General features: G+C 55.7%; 2 protein-coding genes across 3 annotated transcripts; one reads left to right on the top strand and one right to left on the bottom strand.

The window, feature by feature from the left end:
• Positions 1-1,186: 1,186 nt before the first annotated feature.
• On the bottom strand, positions 1,187-25,016 carry RIPPLY1 (ripply transcriptional repressor 1). Of its 2 annotated transcripts, none has more exons than XM_034782539.1 (6): positions 24,712-25,016; positions 9,535-9,666; positions 7,022-7,307; positions 6,176-6,251; positions 2,517-2,587; positions 1,187-2,119 (listed from the first exon to the last, which is right to left on the bottom strand). In XM_034782539.1, exons 3-6 carry the CDS (start codon positions 7,126-7,128, stop codon positions 1,858-1,860), a joined length of 516 nt encoding a protein of 171 aa, XP_034638430.1. In that variant the 5' UTR covers positions 7,129-7,307; positions 9,535-9,666; positions 24,712-25,016; the 3' UTR covers positions 1,187-1,857. The 2 variants fall into 2 exon arrangements, with proteins under 2 accessions (XP_034638430.1, XP_034638431.1); XM_034782540.1 differs by lacking the exon at positions 24,712-25,016 and adding an exon at positions 22,862-23,043.
• On the top strand, positions 19,909-21,532 carry CLDN2 (claudin 2). Its single transcript, XM_034782538.1, has one exon. The coding sequence runs from the start codon at positions 20,096-20,098 to the stop codon at positions 20,783-20,785; it is 690 nt and encodes a 229-aa protein (XP_034638429.1). The 5' UTR covers positions 19,909-20,095; the 3' UTR covers positions 20,786-21,532.
• Positions 25,017-25,414: the final 398 nt, after the last annotated feature.

The raw sequence follows: 25,414 nt of genomic DNA, 5'->3' as shown, positions 1-25,414 counted from the left end.
CCACAACCCGGCTTTGGCGTCCCACCTCTTGTTATTTCAGTGTAGATCTGTGTATGGACACCTGTTTCACCTGTTCTGATTTGCTCCTGACTTAAGAACACTCAGAAGAAGGCACTTTGACTCTAGGATAAGATCACCCTTCCCCAGGGTTTGTCTACATGGACATTGCACCAGTCGAACTGGTGTGGTCACATTGCAGCCACTTTAGTTAAGCTGCTGCAAATGCATGCGTGGACCCAGTGCTGGGCATCCTCAGCAGACGTGACCCTCATCCCCTCTATGAGCCTGCTCACTCACCCTAAGAGCCAGCCTGAAAAAGAGGCAGGTGGGAGTGGGGAATGGGTCTGAGGAGATGGGGGATTGGATGTTCAAACAGCAAATATGCTCACCCCTCAGTCAATTCAGCAGCATCTTCTAGCAGCATGACTAGAACTCGAATCTCCTGATTCCCGGTGCAGAGCTTTAACCACTAGACCTTGCTGTCACGCTATTAGTTCAGCAAGTCACAGCTAGTTTTGCAGTGAAGAATGGGCAGACGTGGTTCCCCTCTGTGGCTCTGGGCTGTGCTGCATTCGACCACTAGATGGGGATATTTAAGCAGTTTGACATACAATGAGAGTTTCCTGTCCCTGAATGCCACTGTAGATTCTGCTCTGAGCCCGACCGCATGGCAACACTGGTGTAGTGGCGGGCATTGGCACCCCCTGCAGCCTGCCCCAGCCCTGTTAGCCTGCAGGGCTGCACTGTCCTTGCCTGATGACACCTGCCACCAAGTGCTAACGGAGAGGGTGTCCCAGGTCAGAGCACAGATTGGCACCTGGCCTGGCCAACAACATAGTCCTCGCCCCACCCAGAGACTGGCTATCAGCCGCCTGCCCCCTGCAAACAGAGGTGCAGGTCGGAGATGCCATAATCTTGTGCCCAGCTCCAAGGACAGCAGTCAGACCTTGGAGCAAGGGGGTATCTGCTAATCTGGCACTTCCCTCTGCCTTGTGGGGCCCCTCTCGTCCCCTCCTCCCCACCTTCTGTTGGACACATTCATGACCCTGCCCTGCTCCCACCAGGTCATTCCCCCACCCACAGCCCTCTCCCTCAGTCACACATGTGTCCATGGTACTTCCCCATGGTAGGCCGGTTTCCTGGCCATGGACTCCAGAGTGCCATGAACCCTGATGTTAGAGCATCACACACTTTATTTCACTCGTCAATGCCCTGCTGTACATTAACCACCAGAACATACAGACTAAAACCCAGGGGCACAGCTGAGCTCCACCTGGGCACCAGCGCCCCCCAGTGGGGGCAGATACCCCATCAGGGTTATGGGGAGCAGGCTGGAACACTCACTCTGAGCCCAGCTCCCGCAGCGTTGTCTGGGCAGGCTTCTTCTTTGAGACCCCTCACCCGGCTCCCAAAGGGGCTGGTGCAGTAGGACAAGCTGGCCTCTGCCCTCGGCCCAGCCCCACTCCGCAGCACTAGGCAGGCATTGCTCAGGGGGCGTCGTGGTCTGGAATGGGAGAGTCCTTTCCCTGGCAGACACTTACCCAGCCGCCCCGAGTGCTGACTGCTCACCTGGGACAGGCAAGGGGGCCTCTCGCCTCCAGCAGGACCATCTTGGAGTTTTGCAGCCCCCAGATTTGAACTGTGCCCCCTAATGGAGAGACCTGAAAATGCTTCCAAACAACCCTCTGGCCCCCATCACCGCACACACACACACTGGTATAGGATGGCAAGGACCTGGGTCCTGGCACCTTGGGGTAGAGTCTCTGGCAGACTTCTTTACCGGCAGCACCGGGGAAGGTTGTGTGGCGTTTATCCCCACAGCTGAGTCTTGCCCAGGTGAGCTGGGCACTGTGAGGGTCACTTCAGACAGAGCTTTATTGGCTGGCTGACCCCAGCTGGCCCCTGATGGCAGCCTGCCTCCTGCCGTAACACAGACTCCTCCACCTGCTGCCCCCACTCCTCCACCTGCCCTTCCTCCCCCCAGCCTTCCTCCTCTTCCTCCTCCTCGCTGTCAGAGTCCTCATAGAGGCTGATGGTGGCTTGCACGGGGAAGTTCTCCAGCAGCTTCTCCCCCTCACTGTACAGGTAATCGAAGGACTTGGAGCGGGGCCAGAAGAGTCTGTGGGGAAAAAGACACTTGAGAAATACAGGTTCCTTCGCTTCCTCTTTGGAAAGCCCAGGGGTGTGGGCTGCAGGTCAGGAGTGAGAGGCATCGGCACAGCTGCGTGGGGCTGAGGATTGAGGGGCATCAGCACAGCTGTGTATGGGGAACCCAGTGGTAGAGTAGCAGGAGTGGGGCTGCAAGGCAGGCTTGCGGGGCAAAGGCAGAGCTATGGGGCAAAGGCAGGGTGGGACTGGCCAAGCAGGGGGGTGCCCCAGGGCTGGCCAGTGGGGCGTTGGCCAAGCCAAGTGCACAAAGCTGACGCTCCACTCTAGCCAGCACCATGAGCACTGGTTACCCGCCCCAGCGAACAGAAGCAAGCAGCCTGCGCACCGGCACTGTGGGCTACACGTACCTGACGGGGTGCCGGAACAGTGCTGATGCCTTGCCTGAGCCACCATCCACCAGCATCTCACTGCCGTAGGCCTTGGGAAACACAGAACAGTAATTCAGATCCATGCCTTCAGCACCTACACTGCAGCCTCCCCCCAGCATGGGGGATTGGGCAAGTTAGGATCCCTGTGGGGACTGATGGGATTCCAGGGGCAGGGATGGGGGATGCAGTAGGTACACTGGGAGAGCCCGAGGGTCTCTAGCTGGGAAGAATAGGATGTAACTAAGCAAAGGAAAAGTTAGTTTGACTAGCAGGAAAGATTGGCCTGCCAGTGGATCTCTTGGGCCATGGGATCATCTCTCAAGGGAAGCAGGGACAGTTCCAGCACACAGGACCCACCAGCCTAGATCATCAAAGATCGGCCACTTGCAGTGCTGTTGTAGCAGGGTTGGCCCCAGGAGATCAGAGAGACAAAGTGTGTGAGGCCATGTCTTCTATTATCTTAATATCTCTCACCTAGGGAAGTTGAGCCAATAAAAGATATGACCTCACCCACCTCATCAGACTAAATCAGAAGCTAGGTCCATGTGGCCTGTCTCTGGCTGGAGCCAGCAGTCAAAAAAGCTAACAGAATGTTGGCAATCATTAAGAAAGGCATAGATAATAAGACAGAAAATATCATATTGCCTCTATATAAATCCATGGTATGCCCACATCTTGAATACTGCATGCAGATGTGGTCGCCACATCTCAAAAAAGATATATTGGACTTGGAAAAGGTTCAGAAAAGGGCAACAAAAATTATTAGGGGTATGGAATGGCTTCCGTATGAGGAGAGAGTAATAAGACTGGGAGTTTTCAGTTTAGAAAAGAGACGACTAAGGGGGGATATGATAGAGGTCTATAAAATCTTGACTGGTGTGGAGAAAGTAAATAAGAAAGTGTTATTTACTCCTTCTCATAACACAAGAACTAGAGGTCACCAAATGAAATTAATAGGCACTACATTTAAAACAAACAAAAGGAAGTATTTCTTCATACAACGCACAGCCAACCTGTAGAACTCCTTGCCAGAGGATGTTGTGAAGGCCAAGACTATAACAGGGTTCAAAAAAGAACTAGATAAGTTCATGGAGGATAGGTCCATCAATGGCTATTAGCCAGGATGGGCAGGGATGGTGTCCCTAACCTCTGTTTGCCAGAAGCTAGGAATAGGTGACAGGGGATGGATCACTTGATGGTTACCTGGTCTGTTCATTCCCTCTGGGGCACCTGGCATTGGCCACTGTTGGTAGACAGGATACTGGGCTAGATGGACCTTTGGTCTGACCCAGTATGGCCGCTTTTATGTTCTTATGTTCAGCACCAGCTGCTGCAGAGGGAGATTCTGCAAGCAGGTGGTGAGGGACTAACCTCCCCGCAGGGAGAGTGGCGTCCTTACCCCCAGTAGTAAGAGTCGGGCTCATAGCCCAAACATGGAGGGATCATACCTTTTACAAAGCTCTAGCTGATTTAATTTTGCCATGGTGCCTATTCTAACCCCAGGATGTTAGAATCCTTTTATGATCCCTGCTAAACTCTCGGCCTCCGCGACGCTTTGTGGCAGAGAGCCACAGGCTAACTGTGTGGTGCCCGGAAGGAAAGTATTTCCTTGAACCAGTTCTGAATTTGCCTCCCACCAGCGTCCCCTTGTTCTTGTGTTAGACTCAAACCCAGCACTGATGCATGCGCTGCAGGGACCAGCCTGCATTGGCCGGGAGAGGATATGGGTCCTTTCCCAGCTCTGGAGTGTCCCGTGCTTTCTCTGTGGGATCAGGCAGGATAGGAGAAGAGCAATGGCATGAGATGAAGAGTGGGGACATTTAGGCTGAATAGCAGGGAAAGGTTCCTGCTCGTGAGATGGGGGAGGCTGTGGGACCTGCTCCCAGCAGAGGGTGGGGAGCCCTGTTCTAGCCTGGCGGGGACAGCAGTCTTGGCATGAGGAGCCAGATGCCTTTCTGGGGCTTTGTCGTCTCTCCTGGGATCTGTAGCTCCTTTGCCTGCTGGTATTCTCCAACGGGGCAGGGCCCATAAGCAGTGCAGGGAGTACGGAGGCCATGCTGGCCACTCCCCATTCCTGGGGGATCACACCCAACAAGGCAGATTTCTTTTCCTTCTGGCTGGCTGCCACCCACACTGAGAGGTGAGCCCACTGAGGGGACGTGGCCCGGCCTCCTCTGCCCACCCCAGCCTTGCTGAACACACTCCCTGGTGCCCACAGCAAAGAGGGCCAGGGAGGAAGCTGGCTCTACCCTTGGGAGGGCTTTATCCATTGTAATCTCCCCCTGTGCCAAACCCCTGCCCAGTGTCACTAACCCCTGAGGAATCCTAGTCCTGGCCAGGGAAGAGGCGTCCCTTTCCCACCACCCAGAGTTCTCTGAAATCTAACCCCCCACAGCAGCTACCCAGGGAGAGCCAGCCCTGCCAGCAGAGGAGCCAGCCTGGCACTGGCCTACACTACCCACTGCAGGGAGGGGGCTTGTTTCACAGCCGCTTGCCTTCAAAAGGAGAGACTGTGCCAGCTGGGAGGGGTGGGGGAAGGTGCCCTGGCTTCCAGAGAGGTCTGCCTGCCAGCCTCCAGGTGCCAGCATGGGGAGGTGGCTGCCTGCCAGCCTCCAAGGTGCACCAGCCGGGGGGTCTGCTCACCAGCCTCCAGTGGGCACCAGCCGGGGGGGGGGGGGGGGTCTGCCCACCAGCCTCCAGGGATGCCAGCATAGGGAGTGGCTTCTTGCCATCCTTCAGGGGGTTCCAGCCAGGGGGCTCTGTCCACTAGCCTCCAGAGGGCACCAGCCAGGGGGGTCTGCCTGCCACCCTCCAGGGGTCACCAGTGAGGGGGATCTGCCCATCAGACTCCAGGGGGCACCAGCTGGGGAGGTCTGCCCCACCACCCACCCTCCCGGAGGTGCCAGCTGGGGGAGGTCTGTCCACTAGCCTCCAGTGGGATGTGAATGGATCCCATGCATCAGGATGCCAGGACCTGCACTCAAAATAACATTGCTTGGCTCCCACCTCACGCCCCCCTCAGTCCTTTTCTGCCCCTGCCCCCGAGTGGTCCCTGTGTGCAGCCCAGCGAGCCCATGGAGCTCACAGGTTAGAGGTGGAAAAGGCCCAGCAGCTCAGCCTGTCCATCTCCTGGGGCCAGCACAGGATCTGGCCCTGTCAGGTGCTGTCCAGCCCTAGCTGTAAAAAAGTGGTGAGGGATGGATCTCCCCTGAGAGCCAGTCACCCAGTCCCCCGATCTCGCAGCCAGGCAGCTTCCCATGAGCTCCATCCTGAATTCCCGCTCTGCAGTGCCTCCAGTCAGGCGAGCTGAAGCCCTGGGCCTCATGGAAACAGAGCTGGAGGTCACCCAAGGCCAGCTCCCTGGAGCCCCAATCAGTCCCTGCTGGACAGCGACTAGCAGTGTGGGGCCCAGAGCTGAATGCAATATCCCCAGGGGTTGGGGCCGGCAAAAGAACCCAGGGAAAATGTCTCGGGAACGAGGCTGCTCAGCCTAGGGAAGCTGTGATGCAGAGATCTGCAGAGGTGAAGGGCGAGCACCCAACCCCACCCTCAGACCCACCTTGAGCCCCAGAGGGACCGGGTGAATTCTAGGGCTGGGCCGAGCTGGATACCCTCTGATCAGGGAGGGTGAAACTCACCGGCTCTGTCTGGTCCCTGTTCTGCCTGCACAGGTCCTTTGCAGTGGGAAGCCAGGGTCTCCAGAGAGATGGGGATCTGCGAAGTGAGACAAGGAGAGGGGGCTGGAGTGGGCCAGTCAGTGGCGCTATTGTGCTGAAAAGCACCAGCTAGTAACAGCTGAGAGAGCCGTAGCATTGCACAAGCACCAAGGCAAATGCAGGCCCATAGCGCCCGCATGCCCACACAGGGCGAGGGTGTTCTCAGCACTAAGATCCCTCATCCTGCAGCCCCCCACCCCTTCATCCACACACAATCACAGCCCGTCTCCAGCTCTCCACCTCCCCCACTCTGGGGGATTTGTTGTTTGTGGGCAGACCCTGCCCCCAGACTGCCAGCGGCTTCACAGGATGAGCCTCGGAAGCCCTACGCTTTGCAGTGCCAAGGGATGGGAGGGCAGGGGAAAGCACTGCACTGCAGCCCCCACCCTAACATTCCCCCAAAAGTAGAGCTCAGGGGTTAAGGGCTAGCGGTGACAGCAGGAGAGTCCCTGCATCCTGATCCTCTGGCACGGCCTCAAGGTGTTCCCTCTGGGCCTCAGTTTCCCCATCTGGGAGGTGGGTTTGGACATGGGGATTGGGGGGCCTGTTTCTGAGCCCCCAGGGCAGAAGGGGAGAGAAGTACAAACCCCTTATTAACAATCACAGACAGATGCACCGCGTTCCGTATGAAAAAAAAAACCTCGCCCCTTTGCCAACAGCAGCGAGACGGAGCACCATGCTCCCCCCTCTGCCAGCCCGTCTCCCCCGACTCAGCTGCGCCAGCCACAGAGCGGGCAAGGGGCACTGTGGCCATAAGATCCTCATTACCTTCTGCCTTGTTCTCGGCCCTGCACAGGGCGCCCGCAGCCCCAGGCACCCAGGGGGCCCCGGAGCCAACCAGCCAGCCCTAGGGGAGTGGGGACAGAAGCTTCCATGACGTGAGCTGGCGAAGAAGGAGCGAGGTCTCTTTCTCTGGTCTGTCCTAGGAGACCTTTATAGCCCTCCCGGCCTGGTCAGGGCTGGGGAAGGGGGGAGAGCAGGAGGTCCCAGGGTGTCCAGCATGCCCTAGTTGAGTAAACAGCAGCTCAGCGGGAGGCTGGGGGGACATTGTCAGCTTCAGTGGAAAAACAAAACACAGAAGGGAAAAGTTAGACACCATTTGTGAGAAATGCTCCAGGGGGTCAGGGGGAGCGGGGAGGGGACAATTAATGAGGGTGATTAGAAGCTTTGTCCCCATTACCCTAAGGGAGGGGGCGGGGGGACAGTAACATGGGGAGGAAATGGGTCTGTGCAGGATGGCACAGCTGATGGAGAGAGGGCCAGAAGGAAAGAAAGGGAGGAGGGAGGGAGGGGGGCAAGGAACAGAGGAGGGGAGGAGAGAGAGGCGAGAGATTTCAGGGCTGTAACAAAGCAGTAAATAGGGAAGCAGGCCTGGCTTGGTATTGATGGCGGATTTCTCACTGCGGGCCCATCTGGCTGCCAGGGACACTCACAGGGCAGGGTCGGGCCTCGGGCTCAGAGTCCCTGCTCTGATTGCACTGAGGTCAGGCCACTGCTCTGCAGGCTGGACAGCGCCAGGGCAGCCCAGAGATTCAGCCCCAGCAGCACTGTGCGGGGCTGGATGCACGTAGGGTGACCAGATGTCCCAATTTTATAGGGACAGTCCTGATTTTGGGGTCTTTTTCCTATATAGGCTCCTATTACCCCCCACCCCCGTCCCAATTTTTCACATTTACTGTCTGGTCACCCTAGATGCACGTAGTCAAAAGGATTTGCTGTCTGGGATGTAGGAGCGCAGGGAGCAGCCCTGCAAGGGAAAGCTACACTTTGGATCCTCCTCCTCCGGGGCTGAGCTGCATCCCTGATTGCTGTTCTCAGTGGTACCAGATGACAGAACAAGGAGCAATGGTCTCAAGTTGCAGTGGGGGAGGTTTAGGTTGAATATTAGGAAACACTATTTCACTAGGAGGGTGGTGAAGCACTGGAATGGGTTACCTAGGGAGGTGGTGGAATCTCCATCCTCAGAGGTTTTTAAGGCCCGGCTTGACAAAGTCCTGGCTGGGATGATTTCGTTGGGGATTGCTCCCGCTTTGAGCAGGGGGTTGGACTAGATGACCTCCTGAGGTCCTTTCCACCCTGATATTCTATGATTCTATGATTGCGGGAGAAACAGGCAGCTGGTACCTCTGGGACAGCACAAGGCAGCCAGATCCCCCTAGGCCTGTGTGCTCTGGCAAGAGAGGGATGGATAATTCAGTAGGAGTAACCAATGGGGCAGCCCCATTGCAGCTGGGGATTACAGGCCCTGCTTTTGTCCAGCTCTGTGTATTCCAGGACCTTCAGGGAGCCAGCTCCCACTGCCCAGCCCCACGGCTCTGCAGGAGGGACTCTCTTTCCCAAGCACTCTGCCCTCTCAGCCTGGCGTGAGGCTATGCCACTGCTAAGGGCAGCCCTGTGCGTCTCCCTAAATGAGCTTGTTTTCAGCTGGGCATTGCCAGCAGGTGCTGGGCCGTTAGCAGGGGCTCCCTGGGGAGTGGGACTCTGGAATTTCCTGGCAGACCAGCTGCGCAGAGCCCTCTCACCTGCCCAGGGTGGACAGTCTATGCACCCTCCATTAAGCCCCTGCCAGAGCTGCCTTCCCAGCACTGGGCCCACTCACCCCCCCCCCCGCCCCACCTCACCCCTTCTCATTGACAGTGCAAAGGGCGTGCAAAACTGGCCCAGGGCCGAACGTCACCAGCTCACCCCCACTCCGTACAGGGGATATGCTGCACAGGGCATGAGGCCGGGACCAACCAGGCCCCGTGTCTCACACAGCCCCACGCCCCTCTGCTTCCCAGTCTGCCCGTCACCCGACTCCTCCCATCTGGCCTTGAGGAGGCATTGCTGTAGTATCTGCAGCACCAGAGGGAGCCTTTGATAATTATAGCCCCAAAGGGGCCCTAATGAAGCTTTAATAGGATTTGTTACGGGCCTCTGATTAACACTGACTCTACAGTGACATCTCCACCTCCCGCCCTAAGCCGGGCCAGCTTCCCCTTCACCCAGCCCTGGGAAATCACTACCGCCAGGCTGGGGCCACAGCCCCCACTCCCCCAGCCCCAGCTTTGGGCCAGGAGGAAGGAGTTGGAGGTAATTTTCTCTGCTGAGTCAGCACAGCCCGGACAAATATGCAGGGAGGGACTTTGCACATGGCGCACCTAAGAGCACCTGAATCGCAGAGCGTTGCAAGCCCTGAGACAGTCTAATGCTGGGTTGGGGGCACGGTCCCCCTTCGGCGCTGTATCAAGTCAGGCGCATGCTGGGCCCTTCCTCACTGTGGCAGCTGATTTTTCACTCACCTCCGAGGCTGCATGTCTGGAAGCCAGCACTCCGGTTCTTTCCTGTCCTTGGTCACAGAGCAGGGATCCGACTTCAACAGGCGGCTCTGACCCTAGGGCTGGCCACTGCTCCTGGCAAAGCAATCATTGGCCCTGGAACAAGAAGTTGGGGAAAGGATCCTATGGACAATCCAACTACGGAAAATGCCTGTCGTGAGTATTTCTGAGCTGAGCACTACAGGACTGAGCATGCTGCTTAGCTATAAAGTGTGCATCACACCCAATGGTCACACAAGAGTCTCAAGCTATGAAGCAGCCCCTGCTTTCAGTGCAGAAGCTCGCTTGTGTCTGATTGTTAATACTCGGTACTCGATTTCTTGGTACAAGCTACTCCTCAGCTCTGTAAAACATGGATCATTTAAAGTTTACCCCCCAACAGTATCTACCATTACCAGAGAACTCGCCAGCTGCAGCTGTCCCCGCCCTTTACAAAGGGGAGATCAATAAACCAAACCAAAGGGTAGCCCAAGCAGAGATGAGACACTTCAAAAGGAGCCAGGCCAGAGATTCCAAGTCCCCTAGCAACTTCCCTATTGCTGTCAATTTCATATGGAAGGTGCCCACATACAAGGATGATGGGCAGCACAGCAGTATAAAATCATTAGCTAGGCTGTGTTGTTAGCCCCATTTTACAGTGGAGGAAGCTCAGACATGGGGAGGGAAAGGCCCATGTCCTCAAAGGTATTTAGGCACCTAGCTCCCATGGCAAGGAGATTTCAATGGGAGTTAGGTGCCTAAATTTGTTTGAAGATCGGAGCCTATGTGACTTGCTCAAGGTCACTGCAAGTCAGTGGGAGCTTTGACGGCCAGGAGACGTCTCCTTTCTGGGCCCATGTGGCCACTGGACTGGTGCTGTCCTTCCACCTGTCCATTCACACAGCAGCCTGCCATGGAGGCGACCCAGCTCCCGCTGCTTGTTCGACAGAAATAATCAAGGGAAAGAACTTGGGGATTCAGTGCATGGACGGGACCCCAGCCCTGGCCAACTCGCCCCCCCCCCCCATCATGCTGGCTGCTCCAGTGCCCTTTGATTCCAAACAAAAGGGGCCTGTGCTCTGGTCTTTTTGTGGCACATTTAGGGGATCAGTGCTGCTTGGCCTCTGGGAGTCATGGGGGTTATTCCCCCTCCCAACTGTGTTTGCTCAGGTGCTGTAACGCCAGAAATGTTACCTCCTCTGTGCTGGATCTCTCCCCCATCCCCATTCCCTGGGGCTGGGGTGCCATGCGGCTATTCATACGGGAGCCTGGGCTATGGGGAATTTCACATCATGCATCTGCCAGCTGAGACGAGGGGAAACTGACGCAGGCAGGCAGGGAAACAGCATGCGTCTGATTCCAAACAAGGCCCATTGTGCAGAGCTGCCGCTGGGTGTCATACAGCAGGGAAAATAACCCTCTTTCCAGGGATGTTCCGTTTTAGGGTCTGATTTGGTGGGGACTCCATGCCAGTTGCTTCCCACCCCTCTTCCTCCATTCTCTGTCCTCATTCTAACCGCAGATTAACTGTCATTCACTTCGAAACAGAGTCAGCAACTATCCCCTCAGCCTCAGTATAGCGTCACGCCAAGAAGCACATGGGTCCTGGCCGATGTAGAATACAGGGCGTGCAAAGAGGTAAATAAAAGCAACCTAAACATGATGCTGTAGGATGTCCCACTTTATCCCAGGAGACCCAACTCCAATGATCTGCCTCTTCCCCATTTGCTATTCTCATCATCGGGTGAGACCCGGATTAGAAACACACGTAGGGTGGGGATGGGGGCAGGAGGCAAAGTGGGGTCACAGGTCAGCCCCCTCTCCCAAGATGCCTTCAACGTGGGAGAAGGAAAGAAAAGAGCAAATGGTCCCGTCCAGCCTCTGCCTTCTGTGTCCAGCTGTCCCAAATGCTCCGGCTCTGGGAACGAGCACTGGGCCCTTCTGGAGAACACAATTTGTCACCCCCGGGGCTCCCCTCTGCCCCCCATTTGTGATGGTGGTTAGGCCTTTGCCTGCACGGCAGCCTGTGCAGGGCTTGTTACATTTCCCCATTTGTTTCTCATTTGGGCCAGGAGTCTTAGAATAACAAACCCTGGGGAGGGCGGAGAAGGCTGCTGCTGAGAGAGGTATTTCATCCAGTCAGTCCAGATCCCCCGTCCTCCTCCCCTCCCCGCTACCCTGCTCCAGAGAGCCCTGCAGCCTCTGGGAACTAGCCTAAGTGCCCCGTCGCCTTTGTTACACTGGGGGGGACCACATCGGGGATATTTGTACGCACCAGACAGACGGACACCATGGCGCAGATTTTCAGGATTCCCTCTGCTCCAGTTAACAATGCTGAGGATCTGTGTTTAGGGGCACTCCAGCTTGCGTGTGCATTCACGCTCCTCCCTCCAGCCATCAGGGTCTGCCTAGCCAGGCTGCACGTGCAAATGCCGTTTGCACACACAAACCAGAGGGCTGGGGAGACGTGGGGATAACAGTCCTTCCCTGCCTCCCAGGAGTGTTAGGACACTAAACATATTACAGGTTGTGAGGTGCACAGATGTGAGAGGGCGGTTAGGAAAACATGGGCCTTCCCTGGAGTAAAGCGAGCGAGCGCTGAGCTGACACACCCTGGGCATTGCTGAGCTCTGTGTGGGAGCACTCCAGCCTTAGCCATGGCATCCTCGCCCAGGACACTATCTTGCTCTCACTGCCAGCATGAGGTGCTCTGCCATCGACTTCAGTGGGCGCAGACCCCGTTTTGTCCTCCCCATTGTTTCTGATACCAGATGGACAACTGTTGCCTTTTAGCTTGTTTTCCTCCGTCCTGTTCAGGAACCTGAGTTGTTATTGTAGGGTTGCTCAGGAGGAATGGACGCATTCTCCCAGTTGGATGACTTGGCCCACTGTCAATGTTGTCTTGGGACAATGCTTGGTGGTGTGGGGACACATGCTCCTCCTAATACAGAGCCTTCCATCCCCCTGGCGTGCCCTGTGTACCAAACCCAAGCTCATTCCCGGCCAGCAGCTTCGACCCCGACAATCAGAGGGGCTAAGCACCCGTAATTCCACCTGGAGTCAGCAGGAGACACAGCTGCCCAGCATTATGGAGAATCAGGCCCTACAGGCTAGCCCTGGGCAGAGAACCCACAAGCTGAGCCAGGGCGTTGCCGAGCCACAGCAGGCCAGAAGGGGGTGCTCTAGAATGGCACGCCTGCCCCACAGCACCCCCTTTCTGGCCTGGTGTGCATCAGCAGCAGTCTGCCTCCGCTTTGCACCCCTTATTAACTCCCCCCAGGCTTTATTTTTGTCCAGGAGCACCCCTTCTCCCAGGATCTAATTTAATGGCCTAAATCACACAACAATGCTCAGTCCTGGGGCTTCTCTTTTCTCTCCTGATCTGCTCTCTGCAGCACTTCCCTGCCTTGGCAAGCCACTCCTAGCCCTCCCTGGCTCCAGTCTTTTCGAGTCCTGCTCACCTGGCTCTCAGCCCTTACCTCTCTAGGCTGAGTGGGCTCCACGGGTAGCAGCTCTCTGCAGACTGCAGGAGCCTCACAGGAGCCTCTGCAGCCCTCTGCCTCATTCCTCTTTACGAAGGCCCCAGTGCCTCCCTGTAAACGCCAATCGCGCAGCAGGTCAGCAGCCCCGGTGCACTGGCCCCTGCTCCCTCTTCAAGGGCCCAGTCACCCTGTGACATCTGGAAACCTCCCTCCCCTGACACTCCAGGCAAACCTCACATGCCTGGCTAGCTTTCTACCCCTACCCACCCACCCCACAGCTTGGCCTCCCTGCCCACACCTGCCCGCCTCTCGCCCCCCCGCTCAAATTATCTTTTATACAACAACCATGGTACAAACAAGCCATACGCGCACACCCCAGCTCAATCCCTTTGCCATCACGACTGCAGCCCTTCTCCACCTCCCTTGGTCTAGACTTGGCTGTTGTAGTTTGCAAGCTCTTTGGTTCAGGGACATTGTCCCCTTACCTGGGCTCTAAAGCACCCTATAAACTATTCGTTAAATCAACTTGTGGTCATGTGAGGGGGGCCTGACAACTGCACACCATAGCAACCTGCCCTGTCATGGGATCCGGCCCAATTGCTTCGAGCATTCCCGCCATGTACCGCCTGGCTTCCTAGGGATGGTGACCACTCCCCTGGCCCTACAGCTTCTCTTGACAAAGCAAAAACACTGACAGGAATTCTTTAAAACGCCAGCTCCCGACTTTCAGCAACTCCCACCAACAGCAGGTCTGAAGAGCTCACCAACGCTCTCCTTTGCAGCCTTCCTAACAGGGCTCTCTCTCGATCCCTCCTCCTTGCTACTCAGTGTCACTTTCACAGCTGCTGCACGAAAGAGCCTCCGAGTTGGATGCAGGTTTGAGGCCCTGGGAAAACCCCAAGCCTGAGGTTAGACAGGGCTGATGTATGGCCATACCGGCTGCTTTGTCAGTGCAGCAATTCTTTGATCACACTTGCCAGGACGCCGTAGCAGCGTTCACCCATCTCATGACTAGCACCAGCAAAGATAGGATCAGCGGAGTGGACAGGAGTCTGGAAAGTGTAGCCTAAATGGGAGACTTCACACCTCAGCCTCCCAAATGGTCTCTCTTGCCCTTTTCACAGGCGACAGCTTGGCCGGGGAAGGTGTTGGCACACTCTGCTTAGCTGTCACTTTTCCAGACCTTTGGACCCAGCACACTTCGGAGTTTGTGGCCCAGAGTCAGACAAAGGTCACAGGGTCATACACCCCCTTTCCGCATGCCTGATGGGTCTGGATTTCTCACACCCCATGGGGCTGAGAGTTTGCAGAGCCCTGGCCTATCTATAGCAGATCTGCCATTACACTGGTGACAGAAGTACCAGGCCTGCAGCAGTATCCCTGTGACCTTTGATCTTGATAATCTGAGCCCATAAGCTAAGTGGGACTGTGGCTGGCCAGTGCCTTGGTGGCAGCTCTCCAAGGAAAACCCATGTGCTGATGGCTATGCCACCAGAGGATCTAATGGAGGCACAATGATGCATATGTGGGGATGGAGGTACGAGAGCAGTAGCAGAACGACACTTGCACTGACTCAAGAACTCTTACATTTTGCCACCACTATGTCTAATTCACCTTCAGTTTCAAGATGTTTCCCCATGCACTGGCTGAGACAATTCAAAGGGATGCTTATGGGATGCTGCTATCTAAAATCAGCTCTGTAGGTTTAGGGGCAATCCTATATTCACCAGTAAGAGTCCCACCCTCTCTCCACCACCACCAAGGGCAGCTCTTACCAGTGCATCACGCCATGCCTAGTCAGTTTCCGACTTTAGCACAGATTGGAGGCTGCACCAAATCAGCACCCCAAACTCTGCAGGGAATTGCACTTTTCAGCTCTGCAGTTGTTTGCCCCAAACCATCTTCTTGCTCTGTCCTCCCTGCCCCACCCCGCCCCCCACGAAATCACATGGGCAATAAACCCCAAACCCCTTTGCCAAATATTTACATTTTTAATTAATCTGGGGGGGGAGGGGACAAACAAAAAGGTATCCCCAGCTCCTCAATGCTTTGCATCCTCTCAAGGGTTTAGTTCTGATCTGGAATAAGCCTCTGACCCCAGGCTAAGATTTGCCCATGGATTTTGCAAAGCTACAGTTAACCACTAGACATCCTTTATCCCCTGGGCCCCGGCCTGCTCTCTGCTCGCCCTGTCCTGAGGAGACATGGTTTTCCTGCACTTGGATACTCATGCCCCCTGTGCAATCTCCACTGGGCTACTCCATCATTCCCTCCAGGTCCTGTATTTCTGGTAAGCATTTCAGCCCCTGTGCATTTTTCTCTGGGTGCCAGTTTGTCTATATGAGATTTCCCCTCGTTCCTTTCTTCACTTCCTGGCCTGGCCTGACCCAGTCCCAATGCACTCGAGGAGCGTCACTGAGCCATACGTACAGGCTGCTGCCGGCTTTCAACACTCCTCTTTAATACTCAGGAGCGGCGCCAGGGTTTTTGGCGCCCTAGGAGGGGGTCCTTCTGCGCTCCCGGTCGTCGTTGGCAATTCTGCGGCAGGGGGGTCCTTCCGCGCTCCTGGTCTTCGGGACACTTCGGCGGCGGGTCCCGGAGTGAGTGAAGGACCCGCTGCCGAATTGCCGCCCCCCCCAAATCCTGGTGCCCTAGGCGACCGCATAGGTCGCCTAAATGGAAGCACCAGCCCTGTTAATACTTAGTCCTGCTGTGAATGCAGGGGACTGAACTAAATGACTTCTTGAGGTCCCTTCCAGTCCTACAATTCTATGATTCTTTTCCTGGCTGCATTTCAGGGACAGGGGATGCAGCTCTGCCTATGTCACTTGGCAGGGCTTAAACCAGACCTTTGAACAAACACGTCTACTCCACTTCTGGAGTCCACGCTGCAGTCATCTCCAGAGATCACATCAGAGCTGGGATCCGACCCAGACAGTTGGCACCAGTGAAATGCCTTGGGACCAACAGGGGCAGTGCCAAGATACTAGAGTGATGTGCTCAATAGAAATACCAAAGGTAGACAGCAGGGATATCATCAAACTGCTGGGCTGGAGGGTGGGGGCACTGGTGACAGGGAGGGAAACAAAGACATGTTGGGAAAACTTGCAACAAAATGATCAAGAGGCAGTTCTGAGGGAAAGGGGACAGGCCAAAGGCTCTTTTGGTTCGTTCTATTATCTCTCGGGTTATTGCTTTCAAATAGGGTTGCCAATCCTCTAGGACAATGGTTCCCAAACTGGGGTTTGTGAACCCCTGGGGGTTCGCGAAATGTTACAGGGGGTTCTCGGGGAAAAAATCCCTAATGGCGGACAGAGCTTGTCCCTAGGGACCCCGGGCAGCACGGGGCCAGCAGCCCGGAGCCCCTGGACTTCCAAGAGCTAAGCAGATCAAATCAAGCATCTCTATCACACAGGAGATTTAAACTTCAAGGCGACTTATAAGAAATGGAAAGGGAGGTGGATATTTTTGCTGTTTTTAAAATTAAATAGGCAGCTTGTATTGTTTTTAAAAGTATTATGAAGAACAAGTTTAAGCTTTGTTGTAACATGTGTTGTTTGCTTGAACTGCTCAAGACCTGAATGCTTGTATAAGAGGAACACTTTGTGTTGGCTTCTTACATACCTTCATGCTGTTTAACATCTGATACTCCTTGATGAAACATAGGAGCCTTGTCTTATAACAGGCTTATTCAAAGTGATCCAAGCTACAAAAGTGAGATCTTGGAACAGTGTTGCCGTTTTCATAATGTAATAAAAATACTGTAATGATAAATAATAATTAATAATAAATAGTGTGTAATAAGCATGTCATAAAAACAAATTTTGTATTTCCAAGATCACTGCTTTTATAATTTATACTCAGGTGAAGGAGAAAATCCCTGGAAATATTCATTTTTAGGAGGGGGTTCACGAGACTTGACATTTTGGTGAAAGGGGTTCACAGGTTGTTAAAGTTTGGGAACCACTGCTCTAGGATCATCCCAGAGTCTCCAGGAATTAAAGATTAATCTTTAATTAAAGATTATGTCACGTGATGAAACCTCCAGGAATATATCCAACCAAAATTGGCAACCTTACTGTCGAAGCCTGCTGCTGACTTTCCCAGGGAAAGAGGCAGCTGGCCTGCAATGGTTGTGTCTTTTAGGGGTGCCAGCCCCCATTTCTGAATGCACCCGTGGGGATTTTTGGAACAGACAGGGAAAGACATTGATTTGCTGCAAAACTCCAGAAGCATATGCACAATGCAGCGGGCTACGTGTCCATGTTGTCATGCCATGCTGGGAGGGGCCTGGCAGAAGCCAGACACAATGGAGGGCCCAAGAGAGTGGCTGCAGCTGGAGAAATACCCCGCAGAGCACCGAACAGCAGCATGAGTACAGAACAAGAGCAGTCCTTAGGGACCGTTCACAATGCCAGCCTGGGCTATTGTTATTGCCAAGCAGTGGGCGCCTGCACTGATGTTCAGTTTGTTTCCTCCTTGTGCCAGGTGAGGGGCTGCTAACAAAGGATCCCTCTTTCCACCTGAAATCAGCAGCTGTGGCTCACCCTAGTGCCCTGGGACAGTTACAGAACCTCTCCTAGGCTGACATTATTATAAACACTTTGCACTTAGATAGTGCTTTTCCTTTGCAGATTACGAAGCACTTTCCTGAGCAGGGAGACCCCTGGGTTGGGGATGGGAATATCGAGGTATAGACAGGTGGCTACCAACATTTTCAAAATATCATTTCCACCAACTCAGGCATCTCCATTTTTTAGGTGCCAGCTGGAGACACCATTGGTAGCCAGGAGAGACGTGGGCATTAAGTACCCTGGGAAATCAGGCCCTAGGCGTCTCAACTCACCCATTAATTCCAGCTGCCCACATCTGGCCTAAGTGACTTGCACACAGTCAACAGCAACTTACTAGCAGAGGCAGGAAGAGAAACCAGCTCTTCTGACTTCACATCCCAGGTCTTAGTCACTTAACTGAGGTGTCTCTCTGGCCCAGGCTGTTAGCAGACAGGGTTTGCCTGGCACCCGGAAAGCCCAGCCTGAGAAAGGAGTGCACCTGGCCAACACAATCAGCAAGTTTAAGTTCTCCCCACTAATGTGACAATCCAGGTTAGAGCTGCAGGTGTCACTAGGCAATAGCGCACCCCCTGCTGGAGGCCTGGGGCCCTGCTTGGTCACGAAACCAAAGACAAAAAGCAAAGCATGTCTCTGCAGCAGTTAATTCAAAGATGATGTCATTCCTTTTCAGGCCCCTGTCCTCTCTCACATGTCTCAGCTTCCCCTCCAAGGAAAGATTAGGAAGCGATCCTAAACACAGCCTGCTCTCCTCCCCCGCGGTCTGAGGTTCTGGGGGGTTCAGCCACGAGGCGCTGGCGTACGCTATGGCTCAAGCTCAGAACTGCAGTGACCCCCAAATGTAGCCCCAAACCCACTGGGGAGCCAACTGATTTCAAAGGGATGGGCTTATTCAGAAGATGTTTCAAGAGGGAAAGGGGCTGAATTCGAAATAAAGATTTTCCCGAAGTGGGACAAGCAGGGTGATCAGATCCACTCCCAAGGGCTGTCCCGCTGCTCTCTGGCATTTCCCTGGGAGCGTCCCAACTGGATTGTGTTAGCTACTGGACTCTAAGCTAGTGCGACAGGGGGCAAGGTTCCCCTCAGTGCTCAGCAGAAGCCATCTGGGGTGGCAGGACCTGAAAACACCACATGGAACAGGAGAACGAGCCCTGCACCGCAGAGAACATAACTGGAGAGTAGGAAGCCTGGGGGCTGAGGGACCTTTCCTCCCTCCATCCCAGTGTTCAGAGGCCTATGTGTTGCTGTGCTGTATACACCAGGAGCGGCAGGAACCCCAGCAGAAATGAATTCTGCTCCTACAGCATTAAGAAGTGCTGAATTGGCCAGCGAATGCCAGGCAGGGGCCGAGTAGCTGCACACCCTAGAGGAGACAGGTTTGTAGCTTAGGGTGGGAAGCAGTCTGAGAGAGCCCAGGATGAGATGGACATGGAGACCTGAGCTGTCCCCTCACCTCCGAAGGGTGAGCTCCTTCAGGGTCAGGTCTCTGCTGTCACCTGAGACACCACAGCAGGGCTCACAGGGACAGCATACTGGAGTTGCACCTTCTCACTAGTGCTGTTCCCATCAGGCAGTCAGCGAGGGAGCCTAGGGGATCTTCTCCAGGAGGGAAACACACAGCCTCCTCCCTGGCCCAGTCACTGCTGAATCTAGGGACCGAGGTGGAGTCATCCCAGATGAGTGGAACCTCAGAGCAGGGACAGAGGGTCTCCATTTTGAAGGGCTTTGCATCCTGACAGCACTACCCCTCAGGCTGCCTTTGCACTACTGCTCAAACTGGCCTGGCCTGGCAGGGAGCTGGGCCCTGGCCTGGCACTTACAGCGCACTCCTTCCCTACGTGCATGACATTAGCGATGGCTGGCGGAGATGACTCCGGGGAGGTGGTGTTCTCAAACACCGGGGGCCGGAGAAGTCAGGATCTGTGGGCAGCCATTAGCGATTCCCCTGCCAGTCTGTGGGAGAGAGCGTCTAATCGCAGGGTGCCCCAGCTCAGGCAATGCAATGGCAAATGCCACGAGCTGCTGATCCAGCAGCTGGGCTGGAAGGGAACATGGAGATGTGAAGCAAAGCTCTGATTCATCTCACATTCCTGCGGGTGGGTGTTTCGCCAGGCCCCTGCCACCAAGGCACATTTAGACTCCCTTGGCAGAGTTATTATTTGGGGGGCTTTTTCTCTCAAAAGGTTGTTTGGAATGATAGCGAAGGTGAAAGGGCACTTGGCATCTCTCAGGAGTCTCTAGTCAATATTTAATCTGCTATGGATTTTTTTTCCTTCCAGGGAGTTTCTCCTCCCCTCTCTCCCGCCCCCACATAGACAGCCCCACAGACCTAGCATACAAGGACCGGGGAGGAGATGAGCCCAGACCACAGAGCTGCTCTCTAAGAGCTGGGACAACAGAAAGACAGGAAAAGGGCTAGTGGTGAGGAGCCAGGCAGCCGGCAAGGAAAGGCAGAAGCAGTCAGCCACAGCCAGGTGAGGAGAGCAACTGAAGATGGTCTCGGTCGGGCTACAGCTTGTGGGCTTCATCCTGGGGGGGCTTGGATTGCTGGGCACCGTGATCACCACGCTCCTACCCAACTGGAAGAACAGCTCCTACATCGGCGCCAGCATCGTGACGGCGGTGGGCTTCACCAAGGGCCTTTGGATGGAGTGTGCCATCTATAGCACTGGCATCACCCAGTGCGATATCTACAACTCCCTGTTGTCCCTGCCCTCCGACATCCAGGCTTCTCAGGCTTTGATGGTGACCTCCTGCGCCATCTCCTCGCTGGCCTGTATTGTCTCCGTGATGGGGATGAAGTGCACCATCTTCGCCCAGGGCTCCCCTGCCAAGGACAGGGTAGCAGTGACAGGGGGGGTGATCTTCATCCTGGGGGGCGTGCTGTGCTTCATCCCCATGGTGTGGAACACCCACGTGGTGCTGCGGGATTTCTACAACCCACTCATCCCAGACAGTGCCAAGTATGAGATGGGGGAGGCGATGTACCTGGGCATCGTCTCAGCCTTGCTCACCCTCCTTGGCGGCTGCATACTCTCCGCGTCCTGCCCGCCCCGGGAGTCTGAGACAGCCTACCAGAGCGCCTACCAATCCAAAGCCCTGGCGACCCCCCGGCCGTCCATCAGCCATACTCAAAAACCTAAGAGTGAGTTCAATGCCTACAACCTGACGGGGTACGTGTAGGAGCCCCAAGGCATGGCCAACTCCCCAGCAGCAGGGCAGTCGGTATCTAAACCCTGAATGGTACCTCATCTGCCTTGGGGGCCACTCAGAAGGACTGGACTGGGGGAGGTAAGAGGAGAGGCTGAGCCAATCACTTGAGCTTGTCTCTCTCATACACTTGTCCTTGAATCCCAATTTCCACTGACTGACCGATGCTCCCACAAAGCACTCAGCAGCTCGCATGGACTAGGCTGGTTCTGGCCTTCTGCCATAGCCCCCTCAAGTGGCAGGCAGCAAAACACAAGCCCAGGGGAGCGCTCTCCGTTGGGAACCCCCCTCTGCACCAAGACGAAGAGCAGCATCCCAGATGGCCGTCCCCAAGAGACCAGTGAGTGCTCAGTCGGCACAGCAACAGATGGACTTGTGGAACTCGGCCCCAGCACCTGACTCTCGCAAGTGGTCACTGGCCTGCATGCTTATGTGCACTGGACACAGAACAAGGGGCATGTTTGCCAATGGCACCCGCCTGCAGGTGAAGGACAGGGAAGATGGGAAGGGTGCAGTCACACAGAGGGTGGGAGAGCTTTTGACAGGGCGGCCAGTTAGGGGTGAACTTGCTGGGACTGGCCATGAAGCACTTACTGTACTTAGGAGTGGTTTAGGGAGGGGGAGGGGAAGAGGCAGCGGCTCTCCAGGAGCAGCACATTTGCTGAATGGCCCCGTGGGTCAAGAATGATGAGGCGCTGCAATAAATCTGTGTTACAGTCATACTGAAGCTGACTTAGCTTTCCTTCTGCGCCGAAGGGGCTCTGCCCTCACCCCCAGGGAACCCCACCCACGCTGGGCCAGGCCACCTTGTGCCCATTACAGCCGCCCACTTGCTGCCCAACCAGAGGGCAGAGGCTGGGAGGCATATTTCAAAGGGGACTGGGAGCCCCAAACCCAACCCCCCATGCAATCCTGTGCTTGTTTCTGTGCTTGGCTTTGAAGAGCCGTGACCCTCGGGCATGGGAACGCCACGGCCCCTTGCAGATGGTCCGGGTAAACAAACAGATTTAAAAGAAGACAGGCTGCTGCTCAGGAAGGGCCCGATTCTGGTCTCACTCAACTCAGTGGGAAAATACCCACTGACCTTCGGGGAGCAGAAATGGGCCCTGAGATAAACAGGCAACAGGAACTCAATGTGGGGAGCAGATACATTAGCACAACCCTGTCACCTCTGGGAGCACAGCACCAGTCCTGCCAGAGATTCGCAGGGAGCAGAAAGGCAGCATGGTCCAGTGGATGGAGCAGGGCCCGTGGAGCCAGGAATGCCTGAGCTTAAGCCTAGTGACCTTCGGCAAGACTCCGTTCCTCCATGTAAAACAGGGCTAACACCTCCCATGGTAAATGCCTGGAGACCCTTGACTGAAGGGTCTCTCAACAGACACACAGTATTGTTATTAAAGACTTTGGTGGGCTCCTCCTCACATGAGCCTACTAGAGACCCTCCCGGCATGCGCGGGGGGCAAACAGCTCTGTGTGACGCCCCATGCGTCACTCACTGCTGTTAATTCAGAGCCCACAGGCAAAGCTAGTCTAAGAGCAGCCTGGAATTCCCCAGCTCAAGGCGCTGGGGATGCGGAGGGCGTTCCTTGCCTAGCAGCAACCCTTGCTGGATGACTGATGGGCCTTGAGGGCTTTCAGTGAAAGCTCCTTCCCATGTTCTTCAGCAGTGGAGGATGGCAGCTGCACACAGCGCTGAGTGTGTGTGTGTGTGTGATGGGGGGCAGGAGGGAGACTAGGGACAGGGCCGGCTCTAGGTTTTTTGCCGCCCCAAGCAAAACATTTTTTGGCTGCCTCCCACCCCAGCCCTGGGCTCTCTCTTCCCCCCTCCCACCTGCACCTCCTGCCACCCCAGTCCTGGGCTCTCTCTTCCCCACCCCCCACCCGCACCCCCTGCTGCCCCAGTCCTGGGCTCTCTCTTCCCCCCTCCCACCTGCACCTCCTGCCACCCCAGTCCTGGGCTCTCTCTTCCCCACCCTCCACCCGCACCCCCTGCTGCCCCAGTCCTGGGCTCCCCCCCACAAGTGATGACTCTGCCCGCTCCCCCCTCACCTCCAGCTGGTCCGGCGCTGGCAGGGTTGGGGTAAGCAGTGGGGCTCCCAGGCCGCACCTCAGCCCCGGGGTCCCTCCATCCAGAGCTCCCACCTCCAGGACCGGCCGGGACCCGGGAGGACAGAGCTGGGGGACTGCCCCGGCAGAGGGCTGAGGAGCAGGGGCAGGGTAGTCCCAGAGGCAGCGGAGCCCTGGAGAGCGGGACACAGGCCCCGCCCGACAGTGCCCCGCCCTCTATGGCCCCACTGCAGCTGCTGCTTCTGGCTGCCCTGCCACAGTCCCTGGGCGGCTTGGGCCGCTTTGCCCAGCCCCGGCTGCAGTGCTGGGGGGTGGCCACCCTGCGGCACCTGCAGGTGGCTCCGTGTGCCCTGTGGGGTGTCCCCCAGCCTGAGTGTCCCCCGCTCGAAGCTTGCCCGGCCCAGCCACAAGGTGTGGGCGCTGCTCCCCCGCGGTGCGAACTGCAGCAGCCCCAGGGCACCCCCCGCACACGACGTGCTGCTGCTGCCAGGGCCGGCTCTAGGCTTTTGTCGCCGGAGCACAAAAAAAAAATGGCCAGAATGCTGCCCTTGAAAATGTGCTGCCCCAAGCACGTGCTTGGTTTGCTGGTGCCTAGAGCCGGCCCTGACTAGGGATTTAGAAGTGTTAGCCAAATGGGCTCGTTTCCCCCTGGAGCTGCCCAATTACCCCAAGGAGGCACGGGAGTCTAGAAGACGGCTTCAAGTTCTTTATTGATCAGTCAGCTGAGCGGGTGTCCCCCTCGACTCATGCCAGAGGGAGGAACACACCTTACAAGCGTAGAGCAAGCCTTTTTATACCCAGTAACAAATGACTTAACGTGCATACATTCTGCTGACCTAAGGAATTTTTAAATTCCTTTCTAGGGGTATATAGGATACATCTGTTGGGGCCCCCTTGACTGATTGCTTTTCCAGGGGTAGGGGTAATGGGATACATCTGCTGGGCCTCCTTGCTGTTGGGCCTCTTTGATTGATTGTCTTGCTATATATTTATATACGGGAAATGGGGCTGTGGCCATGGGGAACAGGCGAGTATTTGGCCTTTGTTCTAACAGAAGCATAGCCCCGGGGGTGATAGCCTTGCTGTCCTGTGTGTGTGAAGGTTTCCACATTACAATGGAAACACACAGGGACTTCACAAACGCTCCCACACCAGCTCCAGGGGGTGGCTGATCTGGACATCCCGAAAGACCTGTGCTAGCAATGACCATTTCAGTGCTCACTGGCAGCAAATTCCCCCTTCCAGATGCTGAGGAAGACACTGCCTGGTTTCCCCTCGGACACTGACCCTTCTTCCCCAGCACCCTCCATGCTTCAACCCTTTCTCTCTCTGCCTTGGCTACTCTTCAGGGCAAAAAGCATGTGCAGCCTTCTGCTGTGCCAGCCCAGGACCCCATGTTGCCCAAATCGGAACGCGCGTTGCCTCTTGCTCTGGCCACAGGCTCCAACAGCAAGCTGAGGGGGAGAGGGGATGCGTCCACAGGCATGCAGGGCCCCAAGCAGTCACTCAAGTAGTACGGCCCTCCCCACATCCCCATACACAGCAACACTACCCAGGATACACAACAAGGCTTTCCAGGCCCACGTGTGAAATGATCCCTGCTCGGGGTCTGCAGGAAAGCTCCCCCAGTGAGAAGGAATCGCACAGGTGTGGAGCATCCCTGATGTGACTGGCATTGGCAGATCAGATGGGGCACTGACTCCATCCCCCTGAGCAATCCTGTGCATCAGAACATCACATTATCCCTCGCTAAATAAAAGCCCAAAGCCAGGGGCACCCTTCTTTCCCAGGGCAAACACTCCAGTGCTCCCCAGACCTGGGATAGCAATTACCTCGTCAGGCCCCGCTCCAGGAGGCTCAGAGGTTCTGGTCTCCCTCTCCATGCTGAGGGCCGGTGCCTGTCTTCTCTAGTTCGGGGCCTGTCATCTGTCTGGCTGCACTGTCTCTGCACCGCTCTGTCACTCACAGCTTTGCTCTGTCTGCTCCTCCCATACATCAGTCACTTCTAGCAACTGAAGATGAGTCCAGGAGGTGAGTGGAAAAGCAGAAGGCGCAGGTTTGCACCCTGTGGCAGCCTCCACCCCATCATGATCAGAGACAGTTTCCCAGTGTGAGGGAACCCAAGTGTTTTCACAACATGGACCGGGGTCAAAGGACGATGGAGCAGGGGAGTGCAGCTCCCCCTCCTCTCTCTGGCTTGGGTAAACACCACTCCTGCAAAACTCCCCTCCTCTTTGGCTGGCGTAGTGAGAGATCCCATTCCAGTTTCAATCCACTTTCATCCTTGGTGAGGACCATTCCCTTATGGAAAAATCAGTGCCTGGGGGTAAGGACCATCCTTACCACCTCCCAACACACCATAAGGGGCCCTGATCTTGGCTGAGATCTGTAGGGGCTGTGGCAATACACAGCAATCATGAGCCGTCTCCCCTCCACGTGCACGGGCATAACATCCCTGCAGAAGCTGTGTACACGGACAGCGAGAACCGGGGTGTTTCTCTCTCTCTCTCGCCAGTGATCAGGTTTTGGTGTTCT

The sequence above is a fragment of the Trachemys scripta genome, chromosome 9, assembly GCF_013100865.1.
Source record: "Trachemys scripta elegans isolate TJP31775 chromosome 9, CAS_Tse_1.0, whole genome shotgun sequence".
Taxonomy (NCBI): Eukaryota; Metazoa; Chordata; order Testudines; family Emydidae; genus Trachemys; species Trachemys scripta.
Note: the sequence above shows the minus strand (reverse complement) of the source record. Positions and strands in the feature narration are given on the sequence as shown.